Source organism: Anastrepha obliqua, chromosome 5 (assembly GCF_027943255.1).
Source record: "Anastrepha obliqua isolate idAnaObli1 chromosome 5, idAnaObli1_1.0, whole genome shotgun sequence".
In the NCBI taxonomy this organism is placed as follows: Eukaryota; Metazoa; Arthropoda; class Insecta; order Diptera; family Tephritidae; genus Anastrepha; species Anastrepha obliqua.
Genome location: NC_072896.1, coordinates 122,946,842 through 122,969,678, shown reverse-complemented (window position 1 = coordinate 122,969,678; position 22,837 = coordinate 122,946,842). Strand labels below are relative to the sequence as shown.

General features: G+C 36.1%; 2 protein-coding genes across 2 annotated transcripts; both read right to left on the bottom strand.

Annotated features, from left to right (window-relative positions):
* Nucleotides 1-203: 203 nt before the first annotated feature.
* Nucleotides 204-3,279, bottom strand: LOC129249170 (maltase 2-like). Its single transcript, XM_054888836.1, has 9 exons — nucleotides 2,666-3,279; nucleotides 2,417-2,596; nucleotides 2,187-2,344; nucleotides 1,827-2,114; nucleotides 1,385-1,768; nucleotides 1,144-1,294; nucleotides 895-1,087; nucleotides 487-633; nucleotides 204-410 (listed from the first exon to the last, which is right to left on the bottom strand). Exons 1-9 carry the CDS (start codon nucleotides 3,054-3,056, stop codon nucleotides 344-346), a joined length of 1,959 nt encoding a protein of 652 aa, XP_054744811.1. The 5' UTR covers nucleotides 3,057-3,279; the 3' UTR covers nucleotides 204-343.
* A 13,315-nt stretch (nucleotides 3,280-16,594) lies between these two features.
* On the bottom strand, nucleotides 16,595-22,468 carry LOC129248965 (uncharacterized). Its single transcript, XM_054888571.1, has 4 exons — nucleotides 22,232-22,468; nucleotides 22,062-22,137; nucleotides 20,483-21,980; nucleotides 16,595-16,747 (listed from the first exon to the last, which is right to left on the bottom strand). Exons 3-4 carry the CDS (start codon nucleotides 21,482-21,484, stop codon nucleotides 16,595-16,597), a joined length of 1,155 nt encoding a protein of 384 aa, XP_054744546.1. The 5' UTR covers nucleotides 21,485-21,980; nucleotides 22,062-22,137; nucleotides 22,232-22,468.
* Between the last annotated feature and the right edge of the window lie 369 nt (nucleotides 22,469-22,837).

Below are 22,837 nucleotides of genomic sequence, written 5' to 3'. Positions count from 1 at the left end.
GGGTTGTGTACCAGCTGGAACCACAAAAAACTTAATACATTAAACTAATTGCTGGCCAATGAAAACGACACAAAATATTTAATGACTTTCAGGCCACAAAGTTAATTTTGACTGCCTTCGATGCGGCAGGTGCAAAAACATAAAATTATACCCAGACTTGGCGAGCCTTTTAATTACCCATCAGACTATAAATGACCAACTCATTTGATTTAAAATTTTACATGATTTTGCTTTTATTTATTTCATGCATATACATAGCCTGTTAAATCAATAAAACCCATTCAATTGTTCGTGACGATAAGCGGAGATTCCAAATAATCTATAAATTAGATATGTAAATCATTCAACCGATCATGCAAACGAGCCCCTCATAAGGCGCCAGGGCTAAAGCGTCTGCGGGCAGCGCTTTACTGCAAGGGTACAAAGGTTGTGTGTTAGTCAGCAGGTTGGTTAGAATTGAGAAAAGTTGTTACAAAGTAAACTCACCCAGCCTCTTTAGTGGACAAGGAACTAGCAACCAACACAGTTAGCTTTTGCTGGAATTTGAGATCAAAAACTGCGGTCAAATTAACAGCGCGCGCGCGTGGCCCAATGTTGATGACGGTTAGAACGGAGCTATCGTCTGGAACTTCCCTGTAAGAAAAAATGTGGATGTTCATTTTTTAAGCGATTTTTTAAAAAAGTTTGTTCAATTATATATATATAAAATAAAAAAAAATTTAAAAAATTAAAAATATGTACAACAAATATAAAAAACGATATAAAAAATATTTGAGATATTTATTTCTAACCGAAACTTTAACGCACTTTAAAATATATTAAAATTTATTTTTTATAAAAATTTATTTATTTTTTATAAAAATTTATTTAAAAAAATAAAAATTTCTTAATTACCTTTCAATTGCAAAAATGTCGCGATCGATTGCCTCGATTTGTAAGCGTCCTCTGGCGAGTGCCGGCATCTTACGCATTTCGGTTAGCGCCTTGTAGACCAGGTAGTGACTTCTTCCGGTTGTCTGCTGCTTGAGATTCAGATTTTTGTAGCTGGGATGCACAGGCATCCACGTTCTATCGGCGCCTGAGAAGCCTAAAAGCACGCATATTGAGTAAAGCTGGCACTGCAATGCCGTCCGGCAACTTTACCTGCATTCATTAGAGAATCCCACTGGAAGGGTGTTCGCTCGGGGTCACGAGACAGCTGCCTGTATTTGGCACGCCCAGCATTGCGTGCAAGTGGATCGAAGGTGTTATCCCAGCTAAGATCACGATGATCTTGCATACCAATTTCATCACCCTAAAAACGATGCCAAAAACAAACAAAGTATTAAATTTGCTCACATTCAAGGTATTGCAATAAGCAACAACAACCATGTTCCACACTTACATAGTAGGTTACCGCCACACCAGGCAACGTCATCATCATCATGTGCATCGAATCGATGCGCTTTGGGCCGAGACGTGTTGCCATGCGCGGATTATTGTGATTGCCCATCACCCAGTTGGGGGTGAATCCACGCGGCATGTATGTCAACCACTTCTTTATAACGAACACATAATCACGTGCATCTGAGTGCTCATTCAGTGTGATCAAGTTTAGGTTGAGTGGAATATGCGCGCCCTTCTTGCCATCGCTGGTTTCATAGTACTCCATCGACGTCTTCACGTCAGCATAAGCATCGGTCATGAGAACGCGTGTGGGGCCACCATTTTTGCTAGTGTAGTCATCCAGCAACCTGCGCCAATGTTGCACCATTTCGATAGTATCGGGCTGTAGGGATAATATTATGGGTAAGTCCGCGACTTGTGCTAAAACTCATTACGCATACCAGATGTTTGGTGTGGATGTGTGCGGTGTAATCGTAGCAATTGGTGTCGTTGGTTTTGCCAGTGCGTGGTTCATCGCGCAACTGTTCATCTTCGAACAAATAACCGACTGAATCCATGCGAATACCGTTAACGCCTTTTTCCAACCAGAATTTTAAGACATCATCGATGGCTAGAACTACTTTGGCTTCGCGGTAGTTTAGATCAGGTTGTTGCGATGCGAATTGATGGAGGTAATATTGGCCACGTTTTTCATTCCATGTCCATGCGGGGCCATAGTACAATGATTGCTGTGGAGTATTAGAACAAATGTTTAAATTGTGCAAATTTCAAACGACACTAAATCTCGTTGCATTACACACCCAATTATTTGGTGGCATCCGTTCACCTTTCTCATTCATTTTGGCATCAGCCCAAATGTAAAAGTTTTCATAGCCGTTTTCGCGGTCGACGGACTTCTGAAACCACGCACTTTGATTTGAGGAATGATTTGGCACAATGTCCATAATTATTTTGATGCCTGCAAGCATAAAAAAACAAAGTAATCTATAAATCCGTTGCACACACAACGGTATCAAAGATTAACAGTTACCCAAGAGATTCGCTTCCGTTATTAACGTTTCCAAATCTTGCATTGTACCGTATTCGGGCTGGATTTTTTTTAAATCAGTTACGTCGTAGCCAAAATCAACCATAGGAGACTGGAAAACGGGGCCCAGCGAAATGGCTTGAATTCCAGTCTCAACGAGATATGGCAGTTTCATGATTATACCTGCAACAAATAGATTTTTTTTGTTGTTTTTGCATGTATTAAAGATTCATTTCTCTTATTTTTGCTCACCTTTGATATCGCCTATACCATCGAGTGTAGTGTCCAGAAACGAACGTGGATAGATCTGGTACAGCACCATACGCTTCCACCAGTCTTTCTCCTTGTTGTCTATTATTTTCGCTGCATTAGACTCAGCATCAGTCTTGACGTTTGTTTCCGTTTTTGAGGCCTCATCATTCATTATATCAGACACCTCTGGCCTTGTTTCCTTAGCTGCTGCCCCCGTCTCGGCAGCGGTAGAGGTTGTGGGTATTTTTAATTTCTCCGCAGCTTTATCGTCGACGGGCGAGCTGGGGGTTGGTGCAACCGCCGCATCTGCCAACATATGCGCTCGCTGCACCAGCAAGCATAAAGTGAAAATCAACAACAGGCCTTTGCGGCCCAAACAACTTTTAAACATTATAACGAAACCCTATATTTCTAAACCCGAAAACAAAATTTAATACAAATACTTAAAAACAAAAAACTTAATTTTATCACAGCTCAAAACTTTGGATGTGGATATTTTTTTGGTTTTTTGTATTAATTTTATGTCTGCGCTGGGATATATGTACGTTAAGACACTTGTCTACAAGCACAGCACTTAAGGCTAGAGCCACGTACAGACAGTGGCGCAATCACCTCGGCGCACGCCTTTAATAGTGGGCGCCATTTGCGACCCAGCTGCACGGTCATGTATCGATCCCGTTGCTATTCAGCCAATGTCACAGTGCATCATCGTGCACATAACTGCATCCATTTACTTACAAAAAATTCGCAGGAACTACCGTTCCGCTCACTTGAACTGCAACAGAGAGGACTTCCCACTCGGACATCGCCAACAACACTGGTAATAGGAGAGCTTTGCCGTGTTCATAACGTGCTAAAGCGATGCTGCGTTTGTTGTTTCTAAAATAATATTGACGGTCTGGGTACTGGCGCTCAATGAGGGGGATTTATGTATTATTAGCAGAGTATGTTGAATATGCGAGATTATAGAATTTTGTCACTCTTAGCGCACGCGCTATAAAATTTGTTTTATGCGCATGTTGTTGTACTTTAGTAGAGTATTTTGGTTTTGCACCAGGTGCGTTGAATTGTAACTGTTTGCAAAAATAGGAAAATTATCATATAATATACATATGTTCCGTTAAATTTTTTTTATTTAATGTTTTCGTTAACTGGTATAAATAGCGAAAGTGCAAATTATGCAAATAAAATTTTGCACAAAAAAATCTAGCAGAAACAAAAATTTTTAGAATCACAAAATTTTTTTTTAACTAAGCAAACTGGAAACACTGAAAATTTAAGGAATAAGTCGATACAAAAAAACAACAAGGACTTATTTTTCCTTTTATTCCATCATACAATTTATTTATGCATATGCACATCCATACATACGTATGTATGTATCCACATACATATCTGGATGCGCCGCCATGTCTTGCTTTTTGTCCTAAGACTGACAATTGTAAATATCCAAACCCCGTGCAGTGAAAACTCTGCACAATTTCGTCCAAAAAAAAGCCAAACTCTAATAAAAATTTTACAAATCACCAAAAAAAAAAAATCAAGCAAACTTGAAACATTAGAAATTTTGGAAATACAAAAAACCGACAAAAACTTACTTTTCTTTTTACTCCATCATAAAATGTTATTATGCGTATGTACATACTCGTATATGGATGCGCGATAAATTCGTGGACCCTTTGGAATTGTAAATACCCACTATAGTCTAGTTTATAAAGGTTTGATCAAATATGAATCCTTAAAACGGAAAAATTTACTAGAAATTCATCCCACGTAACCAGATGACTCCAAATACACTTTTTCCAAGAAAAAAATTGAAAAAAAATGTATTATTTATTTTTTCTAACACGTAATAAATAATATTTTCAGTAAAAATCACACCACAAATATTAAAAATTAAAAAAGGAAATATTTAAGCTATTTTAAGAGCTGTAGTTGTCAGTCCGTGGCTGCAAACTCTACTCTTAACCACCTAAGCCCAACTCAACCTTCGCACTATTTAGTTACAATCGAGTATTTAATCTAAAATTATTCAAAACATTACATTTTTTCTCTATTCTATACGAATTTCTTATATACAAAAATGTCAACACAAATTATTCCCTGAAAGCGCATCACCCCAAAGCTGCTGAGCCAATTAACATCCCCAAGGTGCTGCTAAAAGGCTCGCTTGAATCGCTTTAAAGTTTCAAAAAGCGTAATGCTGCATTTGGCAGCGATTTTTCAGCCATTGAAATTTCAATTTCACTCATCGCTTCGTTTTTTTCTATTATTCTGACGGCGCTCAGAACTGCCATTTGGCCATAGAAGTTTTCAAAGTAAAGCAAAGCAAACAAAAAAATAAAAACAAGAAAGGCAATCAAAGCAATTCTGCATGGGGCCAGCACCTATAGTTTCGTTTAGACCACTTAGGTAGCTTGGGTACCTAGACCTTTTGAAAACATAAGGTAATGGTCTGACTGAGCTTCTACAATTTCGCCCTACAAGGACATAAGACAAGGGAGACAACGGACAGATGGCAACGGTCGCTGTAAATGCTAAGACATTTTGAACCCTATCTCACCCACCAAAACCTAAAAAAAATATAGTTCAAGTTAACTTTTATTTTATTTTACTTTATTTTTTAACATAATTTTTTTTATATTATTTTGTTTTATCTAAAGGGTGGTTAAGTTTCAAGGGCCGGTGTTGATTTTGAATAAAATACAATTTTTTTAGGAAATTATTGTCATTTCTCTTTATTATGATAATACTAATATGGCTCAATTACGTAATTACGGCCTCGGCGGCACACCTCTATCCGATGGTCCAAATTTTCGATGGCGCTGAGGCATAATTGAGGTTCTATGCCGTTAATGTGCCGAATTATCTCATCATTTAGCTCTTGAATTATTGCTGGCTTATCGACGTACACCTTTTCTTTCAAATAACCTCAAAGAAAGAAGTCCAACGGTGTCAAATCACATGATCTTGGCGGCCAATTAACATCGTCGCGACGTGAGATTGTGACAAGTGGTGCCGTCCGGTTGAAACCATATATCGTCCACATTCATATCTTCCAATTCGGTCCATAAAAAGCTCGTTAGCATCTCACGATAGCGAACACTATTCACAGTAACTGCCTGACCGGCCTCGTTTTGAATAAAATACGGCCCAATGATGCCGCCGGCCCATAAACCGCACCGAACAGTCACTCTTTGTGGGTGCATTGGTTTTTCGGCAATCACTCTTGGATTATCATTCGCCCAAATGCGGCAATTCTGCTTATTGACGAATCCACTGAGGTGAAAATGTGCCTCATCACGAATCACGAAGTGCGCGATATGCATTTTGATTTGAACACTCGTTTTCATAATAAGCCTGAATAACTTTAACGCGTTGCTCGATTGTGTATCTTTCCATGGTTCAAATTTAGTTAGTCTGAAATTAAAAAATGTCAAATGTAATGCAGAAAAAAACGTGACGTTTAGGTGTGGTTCACATTCAACATCGGCCCTTGAAATTTAACCACACTTCATTTATTCTTTTTAATTCTTTTTGAAGTAAATCCTCTTAGGCGTCGATGGACGAGCGAGAATGGAGAGTAAAATTTCAAGGCCATGCAACGTTTTGGACATTTTCGTTCCGCGAGAGAGAAAAAAGATATAGCGTGGAGGAAAAGGAGAGAGAGAGCTATACCTCATATATATCTTAGATATACTTTAAGCTATTCACGTCTCCCTTTTGTGCGGTCCTTTGTCTTTTCTCCCACTCCTACCCTGAGGCTCTAGTCTAAGTCGTACGACGTTACTCGTATTGTAGGAGCTAGAAAGAACCACGTATACATTATATACAAAGCGTTAGAATATAACAGAGAGAGAAAGAGAGTGACGCGTAAACGTACAGCACTAGCGCACTGCTATAGTAGAGCGAAAGAGGGCTACAAATTGTTAGAATAGGATAGACAGTATTGCGCATGCGCGTGCCTTGTCTATGCACGTTGTAGTGTTAGACGCTATATATGCGCACAGCTCTAACGCCACGCTAATACATCGGAGCGAGAGAGATCGTATTGTGCGTGCTGTAGCAGTACGCGTGGCCGTGCCTTGAAAGTTTATATTATGTTATGTGTACTACGCTACACGCACTTGTTTTTGTTTTTTTAATCCTCTTTGATTAGGTTAAACGGTCTGCTATAAAATATGTTAAAAATATCTATTGTGATGCTTTCGCAGGAATAATTTTACTTATCTTGCCCCTACTTGTTTCATTTTATATTTTAACTATTTTCCGTCTTTTTTATTTTATGTAGCATTTTAATTTCTATAAGGTTTTGTTATTATATTTTTAAATTTCGTAAATTTAATTTTTTTATTGTAGTATTATTTCCTTAGTTTTATTTTTTTCTTTTTTTTCATTTTAATTACTTTTCGTTTTGTTTTTTTTTTATTATTTTATTTTATGCTGTTCTATTTTTTATAATTTTTTTTATTTCATATTTTAATTCCTTTTCATATTTTTTTGTATTCTTTTATTTTATTTCGTAAATTGTATTTTAAATTTTATTTAATTTAAATTTTAAATTTTAAATTATAAAGTTTAAAATTTTAAAATATCCAAATTAAATATGAAATAAATAAATTGTGGCAACTTAACAATAAGTTGTAATTCTACAGCTCTTTACGTGCTGTATCTCTATATCTACCTTAATTCCTTTGCCCACCGTTACATACAACCGTTATGCGAACAACATTATACTACGCTTGTGCACAAGTGTGCGCGGGTATCAAAGGAGAACTACTTTTACCACTTGGAGCAAAAGCAAAGTTACTTCACAACGAGACCAACTGCAGGAAGTAGCGGCAAAAGCAGTCCAGTTGTGCCATTTTCAACACCCACAAATCCTACAGTTTTCTTACAAATTCTAAGAAGCTACAAACTTCAGCAGCCTCGCACATACAAGTACACACACAGTCAATAGTGTAGCGTAATTAAAATGCAAGTTTTTTCACAGCTCATAATTACGAAAGCAAGTAACGCCCCACTAGCTAAGGACCATTTTCAGTTTTCCACTTCAGTTACATTTTTATGCTACAACGCCTACCGCGCCGAGATTTCTAACGCATTGAATTCGTAAAGCAGGCATACGGCATTGCAAAAATGTATACAAACAAAATCTTTCGCTAGCCTTCTGTGTTAAGATGAACTAAATGAAAGGGAGAATAAAGGGAAATGCGTCACACGAGAGGTAGCAGCAGCACTTAAAGTAGCCTGTGAATAACTTGGGATAATAAAGTGGTGGTGGACGATGGCATCGAACCTTTGAAAACGAGGTTAATGCGAGAACTTGCAATACAGTGAAAGTAAATGAAATATGTATGTGTATGTGCACAAGTATGTGCTTGGCTTAAAAGAGAGAAGAAAAAGCAAATACTGTTTTGTCTGTGCGCCTAGTCAGCACAGGAAACAGTTAAGATGCCGACTTCAGCATTCTCTTAAACTTGATGTTGGGCTGAGCGGTAGCAGATGAGTGTAGTGTAGTGAGTAAGCACGCGATGTCATCTCTGTGGTGTTAACTAGCATATCACCGGCAACTCTGTTGTGTTCAACGACTCTGTGGGTTGGGCGAGGAGATGGTTTCTAATGAGTTTGTTATCATAGAGACAATAACAATAATGATTATAATAATAATAATGATAATTCTTGAAATAATAATGATTAATAAAGATAAGAAGGAGGGCAGGCTGCTAGCATACATAGCTTTTAATGTTCTAGAACGTTGTTGTTAGTAGCATTTGAATAAAGGCAAATTACCCACCCGCTGTGGAGAAGAAAGGCTTAGCAGGTGCTGTAAGTTTCACACCGCTTATGATGCTGTAAATATGTGCACCTTTCACACTGTTCCTTAAGCAGGCATATTAAGTTGGGAATCAACAACAAACAAAGGAACGTGAGATCATTGACAGGTGAACTGGTTGGGTGGTTATGCTGATTAGGCAGCTGGATTTTTGTGAAAAATTTAAGGTAGTTGAAAAGTTGCCTACTTATATTTGTATCTATGCACACGTACATATGAATTTGTATGTACACATATACATTGCGAAAGGATTACTAAGTGTTTAATTAAAATATTAAGAGTAACCATATTAAAGAGATGTTAACAGGATGCGTTCCAAATAAATTTATTCTTCATATGAACTTCTGCCTGCATTGGACATTATAAACCAAGGCGCATTTGCTACATTATTCAAAAACTTACAAAGTAGGGGAGAGTGAGAGAACAAAATGGAATTTCATTTTGAGGGGAAGTTGCAAGTTTTTATTTTTAAGAATTTGCGAGTGGGAAAAACAGCTAATCGCATAGTAAAAATAAACATGAATTAAAATTTATAAATTGAGCGAAAATTCTATATTTAAATAAAAATGGTCTGATTTAAAGTAAATAAATATATTTTAGATAAAATGTATAAAGTTTATCTGAAGTCATATATTAAATAGAAAACGTCCAATGATATAGAGAACCATAGCCTGTAGTCACCATTTCCGCAGTCCCCCAATTACAAATCGAAAACATTGAAGGCATCTTTTTTCTCGTACTTCTTGGTTATTAACTAATTTGAAAATAAAGTGCTTTTTTATGCTCATAAAGTTTTACCTAATAGCAGTCGCCCCTCAGCAGGCAAGGGTAAGCATCCGAGTGCATTTCTGCCATGAAAAAGCTGCTCATAAAAAATATCTAAATAAATAATAAGTGCTGTAATAATTGGGTTTGCTGATTGCCACGAAATAGCTGAAGTATGCGAATGCGCTTTTCACTTTTCATAACCCAATTAAAAATAAAGTAAACACTTGCACATTTTTCGAGAGCAACCGCAATTAGTGAGTTTGTCGAAGGTTTTTTCCAAATATTGGTTAAGTGGTATTAACGCTTCCAGAAGCCAAATACCATTAATAAATCATTAACCGGAAGGAATAAACAACGTTGCTTGTTTCACTTAAAGAAGTGGTTCAGGTTTATCTGGGAGTAAGCGTGTGCTTATTGTACGGCAAGAAAATACATTAAATAATTTCTTTTTTCCTTTAAATATGCACACTTAATAATACTAATAAATATCCTTGCGTGTACATGCCCTAACCACAATTAATTCGTTCTCCTACGATTCCTTCCAAAATACACCCCGCTGTAAAATCTTAGACACACCTCTATTTGTCTATAAAAATATAGTTCCATATAACGCAAAGTGTTAAACTTTATATGGAATTTTAACAAATTTTCAAAATTTCATCAAAACTTTGATCTTTTTAATCTTAATTTGTAGATTTTTTTGGGTATGCTTTTTTATAGCACAGTGAATTATAATATCATAAAGTGGAAGTTTCAAGTGACTTTAAATATTGTTGATTTTTGGAATTATTATTTTTTTTTTTGGTCTGCTCCACTTTTACTTCCTCATAAAAAAATTCATCGATCATTTACCATAATTCGCCTTCATTTCTACACACATTCGTAATATTTTCTTCTATTTCTTTTCATTTTCTTACCACTTAATTCGGGTTCCTCCATAATCGTCTGCAGGGTGATCCATGCAGTTTATTGAACCTTGCGTGGCACTGTTTATTTAATAACAAAAAAAGAGGTTGTCTGTAAAGTCGGTTTACTGACGATAGTTTAACGTGACAACGTCATAAGAAAATATTGATGGAATGGTTGCAATTTTCAAAACAAAATTTTAATTTTATTTGTTTGATAGATATTTTGTATGGATATAGAGGAGGAGGTAAATGGAATTGCAATGGAATAGGTCAAGTTACATTTACTCAAACGTGAAAAATGACGAAATACTTATCAAATTCATGAAAGATATCTTCAATTTCGATTGTGCATCAGACATTAATAAGTCAACAACACTAAGAGGCACCATCATCGATTTGCTTTTTTCAAGACACTTTAAACTCGAAACACTCTTTCATTTTCTACTTTTTCTATCATCGTCCTATTCTCAACAGAGAAATGGTTCATTACCATGCACACAGTAAGAAGGCATATGCAAATACAAGTATGTGAATTTATATACAAATGCGCATATACATACAGATACATATATATGCTCACTCAAGTAGGACAGAGCCAGATGTCGAACGTTGCCGAACGCGGGGGCCGATTGTGCTCTTTGTCGTTCGTTCCGCGCTCTCGCTTGCAGTTCAAGCACATTAGCTTACATTTGCTTGCGTACGGAATAGATTCGTATATTTGATATGCCCATATGATTTGTATGCATCTTTACATATAGATTTGTTCTTTTTGAAAATTGCGCGAAATTGTATATGTATATGCATGTTTATATACATATATTAGTATACAACATATCTTATAAGGTATATGGTAAATATTACCATACATTTTTTCCTTCATATATAATAAAAAAATTAATAATAATAACATTAAAACAACAGGTATTATTAACAAACTTGGTTTTATTTTAAACTCTTCAAGTAAATCAAATTAATAATAATCAATAAGAAGGCATATGGAAGTACAAGTACGTGAATTTATATATGTATGTACATATGCGCATATACATACATATATACGCTCACTTAAGAAGGAGAGAGCAAGATGTCGAACGTTGCCGTTCGTTTGCTTTGTTCGTTCCGCGCTTTCGCTTGCGGTTCATTCAATGCAATGAGCAAGGTAACGGCATGAGCAAGGTAACGACATATGAGCAAGGTAACGACAAATAAGCAAGGTAACGACAAATGAGCAAGGTAACACTAATGAGCAAGGTAACGACACATTTTTTTGTGCGTGCAGCCGGCTAAATCGAATTATAAGACGTTATCACGTCAAAACGATATTAATCCAAGTTTCATACTTTATACAAAATTTATAAATATTCTACAAATTTTCAATAAAAAACAAAAAAAATTTAGAGTATGCAGTTTTATTGCCCACCCATATTTGTTATAACCAATTCCAAGTTTCATGTACATCAAAACTCTCACTGATTTTGACACATTTTCCCCCTCAAGGTGTTGCGCATTTTCTCCATAGAATAAATGGACGTCATTATTTTTATATGTAATGGTATGCTGGTTATAGCGAGGAGAGCAGAGAACTAATACATATGAGCTGAGTAAATGAGTTCCATGCAGAAAAGATTTTAATGGTGTGAGCATTAGCAGACCGTTAGCCGGTTCTCAGCGAATTTGACAGAATCAGTTGATGGGCTGACATAGCAGGAGTTTGCTTGCAAAAAAGCTAAGAATGTATTCGGGATATACGAAAAAATAAGCCTATAAGACTTCGTTGCCGTATGACTATTGGTTGGAGGAGTGTGAAATAATCGTGCAGAATTCTCATGGTGAAAAGATTTTTAGAGGTGTACTACCTAGCACACCGTTATTCGGCTCTGAGCGAATTTGACAGATATGCCGACGAAATAACCGACAAAACGAATGACGTAGAATCCAAAGTTCCCCTCAAAAAAATGTTTTTTCACCGTACCTAACTAGCAAACCTGCTATCTATCATCCTTGCAGAATTCTGCGGGCGAACCACCCCCCTGACGTGGCAGCCGAAGTTCCCCTCACAATTTTATTTGTCACCATAGTTATTGGCTAAACCTAGTAATCTATCATCATCGAATGAGTTCTTAATTTCTGAGCGTTCTGTGTTTCATGTCTGAGTGTTAAATATTCCAAGCATGTGAATGGAGCCTATCAAAAATTAAAAATTAATAAATTGAAAAACTATGTAATAAGAATTAAGCTGTTAGTAAACAAAGTATTTGATACGTAGCAACTTGCATGGAGCTGACTTCTTAAATTGGTCTTCTTTAAAGCTTAAACCAAGAACATCTATCAAACTATTTGAAAGTTTACATGCAAACAAATGGCAATGCACGAAAGTACAGCGTATGCAGAAGCACGAGTATAAACACATACATACATATGTATGTATGCATGTATGTAATGTCACGCTGCCCCAACTAAAATGTACTTATCCACTACTTACATTGTTTCCACGTTTCCCAAACGATACTCTTATCTTATCACACTTAACATATGCTCGCGTCTTCTTCCGCAAAACTACAAGGACACATTTCGCTAGATATACGAGTACTTATACAAACGAGTATGTACGCATGCGAGTACATTTTGACTGCGTCTTACTGTGGCCCAAAATTTTATTTACAGCAAGCAGCATTTCGTTTAAGATTTCCCTATTTTATTTCGCAGATAAAATGACAAGCAAAATGAAACCAAGTTGGATGAATGCAAAAACAAAAAAAAAACATATGGTGTATGATGCATATAAGCAGATGCAATGTGTAAACTTAAATATTTGTACACATGTAACAATAAATATGTCCTACTCATACACAGCAACCCCATTGAACAGCATACAAAGTTTCTTTATTCGATGTCCATCACTACGCTCATTCACATTAGTTGATGCTTGTGTGCATGCAGACATCCGCCCATGCGTGTTTCCTTAGCTCTTCGAGTGGGTTTATACTGCAAAGTCCCTCGTGGAAAATTCACTGTTGCTGTTGAATTGCAAGCTGTGAGTTGTTGTTGTTGTTGTAGCAGCATAAACATTCCCCATACTTACATATAAGTCCGGGTCGTCTCGGTAACGTAGAACCGACTGTCGTGGAAATAAGCTGTGAGTAACTCCGCTTAGTCCCGATTTACACGAGGAGACATCTGGAAGGGAGACACTGGAAATTCTCTTTTGATGTTTCATTCGCGTACACACGGGCAAAAATGTTTCCGCGACATTTTGACATTTAATACTTTAGCAACGTCTGGTTCGGATGTATTCTAGCACGCGCTTACATGTAAAGCAGAGAGCGTTCGACAACAGTTTCTTAAATATATAATATGAATGAAAAATGCAAACTGGTTAAATAATAAATAATTTGTTGTCTTTTTTATTGAAATATATTTATAAATTCTTATACTTGAATAAAAAAAATTAAATTAAAAATACTTCATATGTAAATAATTAACTTAAAATTAACTTGAGTATCTAGAAATGCAGGGAAAAATTGGAAATCAACATAAACATGTCCCATAACTATTTTAAATTATACCTACTTTGCTAGCAAAAATAATCGTCCATTTCCCAAGCAGCGTTCGGATGTTCGTCATCGTTGTTATCTTCCGTTTGATTGAAAACCAACACATAACTTAGAACTTTCTTCCACAAAAGAAGAAAACGAATGAAGCAACTGTCAAAAATTGCTTTAAGATAAGAAATACGAATAAGAAGAGCAAAGCGTCTTCCCCGACCGTCCTTCGCCCTTGAACAAAATGTTTCCCTTCCAGATGTCTCCTCGTGTAAATCGGGTCTACTTGCTAATTTTACAAGACAACTTCCAATTCACAACCAGGTTAGTGCTTCCCCTGCTAAGATGAGAGGAAATAAGGGGTCACTCAAAGTTCGTATTCACTAGAAGCGCCCCAGTAATAGAAAATATTCCAGCAGGAAATTTTTTGTACTTGTTATGGTTTTTCCGACAGGGTATGCACTTAGTATGCATGTGGCCTCCTATTGTGTTGTTAGCTACTTACCCACACACATACAAGCATCTTAACGCATGTGTTTGCGTTAGCTTATATGCTTTATGCTTGTCTATCGTATCCTTCTGCCTTGCTTGATACTCGATTTGCTGTTGGACTTTTTTATTTATATCTGTTTTCTTGCTTTTATTATTATATTTTCCTGGAACTATGTGCGAACTGCATGCTTTCTCACACTAAGACTGGCAAGTAGCAACAAAACCAAGTGAAAATTTAATGGGAAAAAATACAAAAAATAATTATAAAAGCTTCCTGCAATCATTTCTTGGTCTGCTGTTTTGGTAATCACCTATTCGAGTGACAATAAAAGACTGCTAATATTTTCTTAATTGTATAACTTTTTGAATTTCGAAGCGCACTCAAGCGCTAAAGAATAAGGCCCTTTAAATTTTGTATTGATCTGCTGAAAAATGCTTCGCTTAAGCTCTACAAGCGAACTGTCAAATAAACAAAAAATTATTATTATTTTTTTTTATTTTTCATGCGTATGCCTATGAAACCGGAATTTCAATCATAAATCCTAATTTTTTATTCGAAAATAGCAGGAAAAATTTGCACCAAATTATTTTTTATTCATTTATTTATTAGAATTATAATTATGAATAGGCACTAATAGCTAATACTATCGATCTGTTCAAAGTAACAGATACCCATTGATAGCTGCACATTTTTCCAGCACTTTTTAGGAAATTTATAAATGGCTTGCAAGAAAACAATTAAATTTTGGACCAAATCAGTAATCGAGAATTTTTTTCATATTTTCGTAAGGAATGAAAAGTGATTGCGTGACCCATGGGTGAAAATAATGGATGGCGCCTAAGTTTATTTATTAATAAGCCGCTAGCCATTCGTTTCGAAGATTCTCAGCTAAGCACCTCTTTTGATGTTTTGTATATTCTTTAGAACAAAATGCAGCTCAATTTGATTACAAGTTGGCGGTAGCGTTAACCTTGTTTCACGTTGATTTAGGAACTGAAGTCAACCGGGGATGTCGTGATTGGTCGGGAATACGAATAAATGGTTACATCTTGCGTGCTCTCAACCTTCTGGGGGCAATATTATTTCATTACTGGTCCCCAGTATTATTCTTATGTCGCTAAAAATTCAAATATTGATACAAATCAAATTTTATGCTTAAAACTCATAAAAAGGGCCACCGATATCCAAGATTGAAAAAAATAATTTTAAGCTAGGGATTTCGGCACCATCAGACAAGCCAAATATAGGCAAATTTGGTAGCACTATTACATCACTAAAGCAGTTAAATATTTATAGTATTTTCAAAATATTGATGGCATTATTACTAATCAAAATTTAGTGATGTGCATGTTTTTTTTTTAGAATTACATTAGAAACTGCAATTCTATGCGTCAAAATGCAGCTGTTGCTAAATAGATATGTAGTTCTTTCAAGAAAAAGTATTCGCAAGCTCATCGTAAAAGATTGAGTTTGAGTGCAAAAGCAAACTCTCAATGCAAAGACAAACGCTTAGTTCAGTTTAAAAGCACGTCTTTTCTGAAATATTAGACGGGAGATTTAACATATTATTTTTACGCCTCTGTTACCAACATCTCGTTCTAGACATTTGTACTAAGTCGGATACTAATCGCGCCTATTGTGTTTCTTTAGATTTGGATGCCAAAATTTTTGTAGAGCCCTTGCTGAATACTAACTTTTTTGGTAAAGAAAATATCGGTTCGAATTTATATAACGTATTTCGAAAATACCAAAATGTTTAAACTACACGTTGCTCCTTAGGAGGTGGAGTTCTTATTACAGTGTACTGTAAACTTTCCCCATCTCGCTCTTAGATGAGAGCCCATTCTTGATCAATAGATCTTGTGTAAAGAGAACAGCACACTATGGCTCTTTAAATTTACTTGTCTCATACATTCCCTTAACATCATGACTCAAATCATATGTCATTGATTATTTGTTAAGCCTAGTCTTAGTACAAATTATTTCTTTTGGAAATAAGGTCAATCGATTTCTTAATCTCATATTCGCCAGCGCTGATATTAGTTTGGGGGAAAAAATGCATTATTTTTTAGATATATGGTTATAGTGATCGATATCTCGTAAAGTATAGATCAAGAAATTTAAGGTTTATGCTCATTTCAAGGGGTTCATGCCGATACTGTAACAGCTAATTACGTGTAATTTTGGGTTCGTCCATTCCGTTCAGGCATTTTTAATGTCAAAGAAAATGTCGATGAAAATCATCGAAATAGTCGAAATTGACCGGCATGTTAGTAGTCGTAACATTGCTCAGGAACTAAAAATGGATGCTTCTCATTCTTATCGCCAATGTAACAAGAAAATATTGGATTTCTTCACTATGGATAAGACTTGGGTCCATCACTATGATGCTAAATCAAAACAAGAGGCTAAAGAATGGTGTGAACCTTGTTCCTCAGCTCCGAAATGCGCTTGTGTCCAGAAATCGGCGAAGAAGGTGTTAGCATCAGTTGTGTTGGGATGCGAAACGAATTTCGTTTGTGGATTACTTGCAAACTGAATAAATTCTGAATATTATTGCAGCCTTTTAGACTAGCTGAAAGAAATAATTCACGAAAAAGACCCAGTTCGCAAAAGAATAAAATAAATTTTTTATCAGTACTTTGCACCTCGTCACAAAAGCATTTGGACAAGGGCTAAAATCCATGAATTAAAGTTTGAATTGTTGAAGCATCCACTGAATTAACCAAGTTTGGCCACTAGGGACTTCCAGTTTCGTTTGCAGACCTAAGAAAATTAAAGTGTGGAAAGCGTTTTTCATCAAATGTTGAGGTCATAACAGCTATAGACGAGTGTTTGGCAGACCTTCCAAATTCTCACTTCAGGGAAGGAGTTCATAAATTGGAATCTCTTTGGAAAAAAGTGTATTGATGTTCAGGGCGTAATAAAGTACACTTCAAACTATGTATAAAATTGCGTTTTTCTTGTCGAACAGCTAAACTCATTGAACAACCTAGTACTTCATACAATCATTGTATCAGTTAGGTGCATATTCCGGTTTCATAGGTAAACATCTTACCTGTAGCTAAGCCCTACCCAATTACATATGTAGGTATTAGGGTTACCAGTGCGAAAATCCCTTTACCAGGTGAGCGTAAACTCATATTCAGTTCATTGAACAAGTAAACCTTTTCTAATCATAAATAAATTTACTTTCGGAGAAACCCATACTTACATACGCATTACACGAATTTTGTAGTGCCTGCCAAATCAGACAAGCTTTCGATAATCCGTTTACAAACCTTTTGCTTTTACCATATTAAGGCGCATAAGCCCATACACACAAGGTCTGCACCTTTTCCACCCAAAAACATTCAATACAACTCGCAGTTGCCTCAATAATCGAAAAACGGTAACGCTTATCTCACGCTCAATATTGACAGTTCCAATTGAAAAGTACAAAGATATGCAAATTTTTTTCGAGGATTTTACATAATTTCGCCAATTCATACCATTTGCAACAGAGGAGTAGTTGCAGCTTTTGGCAGTAACACGAATGTTGTATAGTAAACTGAGAATAAAAGAAATTTTGTTTGAGCGAATATTTGCTGACGACAAAAAAAAACAGGAAAAATATGAGTAGGCATTTTCATTTCCTTTATTTAAAAAATTGTTTATGCGAACGCATGAGCTTACATACAGACATACGGACCTAAATATGTACTACACAGGTGGAATGTATAATACATATATGTATGTATATAAGAACTATGAAGAGGGGAAGGGAGCCCCCCAAAAATTTCGCACTTTTAGCAAATAAAGCTTTTTCGACAAAAACAATTTGTGGAATGTGGAATGAATATCGCAAGCGGTGGATCCAAAAATTTGCACCAGAAAAGACAATCAAATGTTTAGCACCATGCACATCATAAAGGTCCGGGCAAAGCGAGCAAAATGCTCTTCCGCCACCATGACTGCGCCACTGTCATGCAGGTAAATAGATTTACTTAAAGGCAAGAATTTTCATTTGAATTTCCAAGCATCCTTTTTTCAAAGCACAAAACATTTATATGGATGTTCCTTTTACTTGTTGCTGTTGTTGTCTCTCGATGTGAAAAAGAAATATGAACTCAATTATAAATCACAAGGGAAATGTATTTTTAATGTGAGTAGTGGAAGGTTTGGCGCCATATAACTTTTACTATTCGTCGCTGCAATACAGCGAATGGCGAAGAACTTACCATTTGGCTAAAGGATTGTGCAAAAGCAGTTTTTGCTGTAACTTCATGTTTTGACGTTTAATTGAAGGCTTTCAAATTTGCGGTTTGCGGTTTGTCAGTCTGTGTAAATAGGGAAAATTGGATTGCCAGTGCAATCCAAGTAGCCTACGCCAAACGCTTTGATGGGAATCCCTTGAAAGGCTAAGAAAGGCGATTTAACTTAATTTGAAAAGTTAAATATTAAATAATTGATTAGCTAAAGAATAAGGATTAAAACAGCAGCGACTGGCATAAATTTAATAGAGAAAAGCACGACTTTAAAGCAACGTGCGTATAATAAGTTAAAAATAAAGAAGAATTTTCTTTAACTTGGTAGTAAAATTTTAGAGCTCTGTATTTGTAATAGATTCAAGAAAATAGCGAATATAATATTTTATAGCGAGAAAGAGAGAACGAGAATTTCAGTGCATGCTCGCCAGTTCAGTGCTTTGAATTGCTTTTATTTACTGTTTATTGAAGGAGAAGCCGTCGTTGAGATGCAAGGAGAGAAAGTGGGAGAAAGATGAATATTATTTTTTGTTTGTGCATCACTTGGTTAATGACCGCTGCGGTATATTTCTCGCTGAATTGACAGCACTAAAGGAGGTTGGGCTCTCTTTTTAACATATCAAAGCTCAAAATTAAACTTAAACGCCAGAAAAATTAAAGAAATAAAATAAGAATAAAAGAGGAAATAAGAAATAAGAAATAATATAAAAATAATTTAATAAGAAATAAATGTAATGAAATAAGAAATAAAAATAATGAAATAAGAAATAAAAGGTGAGGCCTCATCGAATTTCAGCGAAGTCAATTCGAAATAATAATTTTTGTATTTTTTTGGTTGCAACTCGAACGCTCATTAAAGTTCAACAGATTTCCCCTTGTCACCAGCGTCCAACAGAGACAGCTTTTGCTGTACTCGGATGCCTCTTTTTGTAGATCTCGAAGAATAATAGAAGACAAATACAAGATTGCCCCAGCAGAGAGGCGTAACGTGACACTGGTATATTTGTGTGAGATAAATGTGAAACTGGGAGCGAGAATGCAGAAGAAGAAGAACTTGCACAAACAACACACAAATAATTGCACAAATATGACGTCAAATACGAGTCTGTCCAAGGGGAATCTATTCCAAGAATGATAGAATACATGATTGCGCCTTCCGAATCCGCCGTGTCGTAAGATCCCATGAATAAAAAAGCGAAAGGAGGGGCAATCACTTGTTTGTGAAGAAGAAGAGTATACGAACGCAATGGAAGCAACCAAACAAAAGAAATTGTACACACGCACAGCAAATTTCTTGCCACGGCATCTTCCGCATAAAAATGCAAACAAACTGCATTTGGAGGCTTTATATTAATTTGTGTTTTGATTATTTAACACAGGGCACTTCGTTTTCATTAGTTGAATTAGTTGAAATCTCACAAATCAGAAAACATCTAAGCCATTCACTGCATTTTCACAAACATGTAATTTCTCCTACTTTTGTTTGTTTTGTATTGCGAAGGGAGCTGACGTCCGACTTGTCAAAATCGCGAAAAATAAAGTAACTGTTTTTTAATGGTACCTTAGATAATTTATTCAAGGCGGTAGCATTCGAGCAGCAGCAAATACTTTTTTATATTAGAACTGAAAAGAGACAGTGAATTCAAAACATAACAACAACGTTCCGTCATTCCATTTTACTGACATTTCTAAAGAAAATGTGAGTTGAAGAACAAGCAATCAACTATTCTAATTAAACCAACTTCTATAGATACGCATTGGTTCTGCCAAGTTCGCTGAGAGCAAAGCAGCGGTACCAAGATAGGCGCCTCCTTATTATTCTCTCCATCGTAAAGGGAGATTTTTTAAGAGCTATAAGAAAGTTTTTCAAAAAAACACATGTAAAATTCAGAAAAATGCATGAAATTTTTATTTAAATCGATAGTAAAGTGCATATAATTTAATGTTTGAAGATTATTTCATGCAAATGTTGACCGCGACTGCGCTTCAAATGGTCCATCCGTTTAGTCCAATTTCGGCATACTCTTTCCAGTGTTTTGGCTAGTATCTCACATACAAATGCTTTAATGTTGTCTTCCAATGCATTAATTGAAGCAGGCTTGTCTGAATAGACATGAGCTTTAACATAGCCCCACAAAAAATTATCTAAAGGCGTTATATCGCACGATCTGGGTGGCCAATTGACAGGTCCCGAACGTGAAATAAAATGTTCACCGAACTCGCCTCTCAACAAGTCCATTGTTACGCGTGCTGTGTGGCATGTGGCACCGTCTTGCTGAAACCATATGTCATGCAAGTCAAGCTCTTGCATTTTGGGCAAAAAAAAGTTGGGTATCATTTCACAGTAGCGCTCACCATTCACAGTTACGTTACGATTCGCAGCATCTTTGAAGAAGTACAGTCTAATGATACCTCCAGCCCATAAACCGCACCAAACTGTGACCTTGTCTGGATACATTGGTAGCTCTTGCAATTCTTCTGGCTGATCTTCACTCCAAAATTGACAATACTGCTTATTTACGTACCAATTGATCCTAAAATGAGCTTCGTCGCTGAGCACAATTTTTCGATAAAAATGTGGATTTTCGGCCAACTTTCCAAGAGCCCATTCACCAAAAATTCTGCGTTGCGGTAGGTCGTTCGGCTTCAATTCTTGCACCAGCTGTATTTTGAAAGGCTTCACACCTAAATCCATTCGCAAAATTTTCCACGTTGTTGAGTAACAGAGGCCCAATTGCTGCGAACGGCGATGAATCGATAATTGATGGTCATCATTAACACTGGCCGATACAGCTGCGATATTTCCTTCAGTTCGCACTCTACGTAAGCGTGTTGCTGGTTTGATGTCCAATAATGTAAATTTGGTTCTAAATTTAGTCACAATAGCTCGAATAGCCGCTTCAGTGGGTCGATTAAACTGACCATAAAATGGAAGAAGCCCGCGATAAACTTTCTTAACAGAACACGCATTTTTATAATAAAATGCAATGATTTGCAAGCGTTGTTTGTTTGTAAGACTATTCATGGTTAAATTATAGACCAAACTGAAGATGTTTGACAGTGAAACAAAACACGAAACGTGCGTCAGCTGTTTAAACCAACTGTTTAAAAAGATAATAGCTAAAAAATCACTCGTTAGTAGATCTCAAAGCTTTCTCGATTTTCTTGCTAATCGTCCTAATTTGTACCTTTTGTACTCAAAGTTAGTAGGAAATTGCAGTAATTAATGATACCAATCATAACTTTCATAAATAAATGCAATATAACAGTTTTCTTTTTGTATTGCCCAAACAATTTTCTCATGTCTGGGCACGTATTCATAGCCTCAGTAAGAAATGAGATGAAATCACTTTCCTACTATGCGTTTTCAAACGGTGAGTAATAATTTCGAATTTAAGCTGTAAAATAGTACAATAACAATTAAGCTTATTTTTTCATATTCTCTCTGTTGACTGATACACCGGTACCGCTGACACATCGCATCTCAAACTTATACCAGCAGCCACAGATAAGACTCACAGCTGATAACAAGAGACAAGAACAAAATATAAAAAGAAAAACGCACAGAAAACAAGTGACTAATAGAAATGAAAAATATTTACCTACACTAAAGTTCCAATGCCTGGTAAAAGCCGTGCGCTTCCAGAAAATTCACTGGCGCCTTTAATTAGCGTATTTCTACAATAAAGACAAAAGCCACTTACTCTTACAATGAATATTTTGATTTGCTTATTTTTTAAGCTCTATTTGACCTCAGCCACTTAAATCGTACATATTAACATATAAATACAGTAAAATAATGCGCAATGACTTGTTACAAAGCGTAAAGCGAGTACAAACTTAGCCATACAGTACAAATGGCACGCCTTATTAAAAATCAACAATGAGCTCAAAAGGCGCACTACTAAAAACAAACAAACACCATTGACGGTTCAATTAGAAGGTGAAAAACGAAATCATGTGGCTGTCAGCCACACCGCATGCATAAACGAGGGTGACTGCACATATTGTAGAGCGAGTAATCGAAAAAGCAGTAAAGCAGTAAAGATAGCTATTTATAAAATTCGGGGCGGTCTAAATTGATTTTACCGGATTGTGTTTTATAATTTTATTAGAATCCAAAAATGCAAGGAACGATGTCGAAAAATTGATCCACTCTAAAGAACATGGTTCCACCACTCGTCAGCTGATACGCTCTTATAATTGACTATTGAGGAAAAATTTTAGCAACTTTCTGTGGGAAAAGCCAGCCAAGCACCTGGACCTTTTTAAATCATGATGCTATATTTTATTTCTACTGGCGTAACTAATCCCAGAGGTTTTCTCAATTTTACCGTACCTGTGTTTCACTGACCGATCTTTCATTATAGGTTTATGC